This window comes from Dipteris shenzhenensis, chromosome 21 (assembly GCF_047967505.1).
Source record: "Dipteris shenzhenensis isolate YYH24624 ecotype China chromosome 21, Dip_SZ_1.0, whole genome shotgun sequence".
Lineage (NCBI taxonomy): Eukaryota > Viridiplantae > Streptophyta > Polypodiopsida > Gleicheniales > Dipteridaceae > Dipteris > Dipteris shenzhenensis.
In genome coordinates, this window is record NC_141616.1 from 6,601,868 (window position 1) to 6,604,347 (window position 2,480).

The 2,480-nt window shown below is 47.9% G+C and overlaps 1 protein-coding gene across 1 annotated transcript; it reads left to right on the plus strand.

Moving 5' to 3' along the window:
* Nucleotides 1–237: 237 nt before the first annotated feature.
* Nucleotides 238–2,148, plus strand: LOC147888424 (BTB/POZ domain-containing protein At5g41330-like). Its single transcript, XM_087392696.1, has one exon. The coding sequence runs from the start codon at nt 518–520 to the stop codon at nt 1,910–1,912; it is 1,395 nt and encodes a 464-aa protein (XP_087248822.1). The 5' UTR covers nt 238–517; the 3' UTR covers nt 1,913–2,148.
* The last annotated feature ends 332 nt before the right edge of the window (nt 2,149–2,480 follow it).

Sequence of the window (2,480 nt, forward strand, 5' to 3'; positions counted from 1 at the left end):
ATAGGGACTGGCGTTACTAAGAATTAATCGGATAATGTGGCAATGGCTTACGTGGCTTGATGGAGTTGAATCTCCTCTATGGCTATGCTAGTCTACGGCTAGACTACACGTCGAAGTGTCAAATGTAGCAAATGAATTTGATCTTGATTTATTTTATGTGCTACCTACACTACAATGGAGCATGGAATCCTGAAAATCAAATCAAATTGTACATGGGGTCAAACGAAGAACTTCCCTGCTATCGATCGATCTTCCTACTTAAATTGTTTGGCTGTTTAGCTTTGTCAAGATTCTTCAAGAATGGAATGAGAGCTCCGACGAGATCGATGCCAGCAGCTGCAAACAGTTGCATCATCAGCTGTCGCTTGGAGGATTAGTACCTCAATCGGTTGATTGCTTGATTCCGCTGCCATTGCATTCTTGGATTGATTGATTGGAGTTGCACTCAGCTGCCATCGCATTTTTTGCCTCCGATTATCAGCCTTCAGTAGCACTGATACGCAAAGGCATCGCAGCCATGCCGTCTCACAACCCGCTTGCTAATTCGCTGCCCCGCATCAAGCTCAATGTGGGTGGCACTCGATTTGAGATCAGCAATTCCGTTTTTCAATCTGCAGCGGATGGCAATCTGCTTGCAGGCATTGCTCGCGATATGTACAGAGACAGGGAGTCCGAAGTGTTTTTCGATCGGGATCCTGAGCTCTTCAAAGCGCTTCTTTTCGTCTTACGCTCCGAGAGGCTCCCCTCGAAGTCAGAGGCCGTAGACGTAGATATGCTGATCAACGAGGCCAAATACTATGGCATGCTCGACACTCTCAGGGATGCCATGGCTCCGCACCTGCTGAACGGTCTGGACCTCGAGAGGGTTGGGGCTCTATACACGAATGGGCGAGATTTTGCTTCGGTCCTCGGTACTACCCCAAATGGTTCCGTGTGCTTGGCTCATGGAAGCAAGGTCACGTTCTACGATTGGACTCTGCGATGCCGTCGCACCACACTGACAGAGTTTTCCAGCATCGAGTCTCTGCACATGTTATCAGAAAGTCATGTAGCAATCGGAGCTGCCAACCTGCCAGGAGTGCACGTATATGACGTGGTGGAGAGTAAGCACAAGAAAAGCATCATGTGGACCGATGCACAGGATCCCAGGGTAAGCCATCCAAGTGTGCACGCCATTAGTTCAAACCCTACGATGATTTTTGTGAGTTTCTGCAATTCCAAAGCTGGAGAGAACACCATAGCTGTAGCGGATCCAGAGAGGCTAGAAGTTGTCGGAGACATGGGTAGGCAAAGGGGCACGTCGACGGTGGCGACCAAGCTGGAATGGATGGAAAAAAGAGGGCTGCTAGTAGCAGGGTCGAAGGGGGGGAATGCATCGGAGCACACGGGGCACTTGAGGTTGTTTGATGTGAGGAGTAAGGAGCAGATATGGGAGTGGAAGGAGCCAAACGCGACGGTAAGGCCAGGGCAGAGAGACAGCTTTGCAGATTGGGCGACAGCAGAGGAGGCGGATGCAATCTTTAAGGTAGGGGTGGAATCGGGAGAGTTGGAGCTACTGGAGCTGAGGATGATGAAGGAAGAGCAAGATCCATGGCTGCCATTGGAGGAGACGAGGCTGAGCTTGGCAAAGGGGGAGAGGGATGCCTCAAACTTACTGTTGGTGAGTGGGAAACAGGTCTTCTGCAGCAGAGGAGGGGACTTGGAAGTGTGGAACGAGGTGCCCTTGCAGTTAGCGCCCAACAAAGGATACTGGGAGACATCCTTCAGAAGGAACTATGTGGATCAAAGACGCAGCATGGGTGCAGGCCATGTAATCACAGCCATGGCTGCAGGAGGCAACAGATTGCTTGTTGCCCGAAAGGACCTACAAGGTGTGGAGGTCTGGGAGACGAGGGCTTTGCACAGGTGCTGATGGATTTAAAGCTACATGGTGCAAGGCTTTCACTTTGTTAACATTTTTGTGTATGCAAGTCCACATGTATTTTATTGTCATCTCTGTCAATTTCCGGAGTCTACATAGTCCTTGCTTCTGCAAATTGTATGCTGTAGTATCCATGGATGGCCACTTCAAAATCAAAGGGGCCATTCTGGTTACATCCATTGAATAAGATCTACTGGCCTGCTTCTGTCTGGTGTTTTTCCAATGGACTCCCTTGCCAGTATTATTTTTCGATAAGTTTTACTCTTGCTCCTTATGAAAACTTTGTCGACTGCTTTATTGAATTATAGAGAGAGGAGAGGACACTGTAGATCACACACTATGAATGGGAGAGCATACATCATAGGACATACAAATGTACATAGATAATAAACTTATACAAGAGGGTATTGGGGTTAGGTCCCCATACCCGTGATGTATAATAGACATGAGATCTTCCACTAAAGAGAAATATTAGAATAGGTTAGTATCACGGTCTTATGTTAGTGCATATAGGTTAGTGGTAGGTTGAGTTAGCATAAGATTTTTTCAAGGCTTGAAT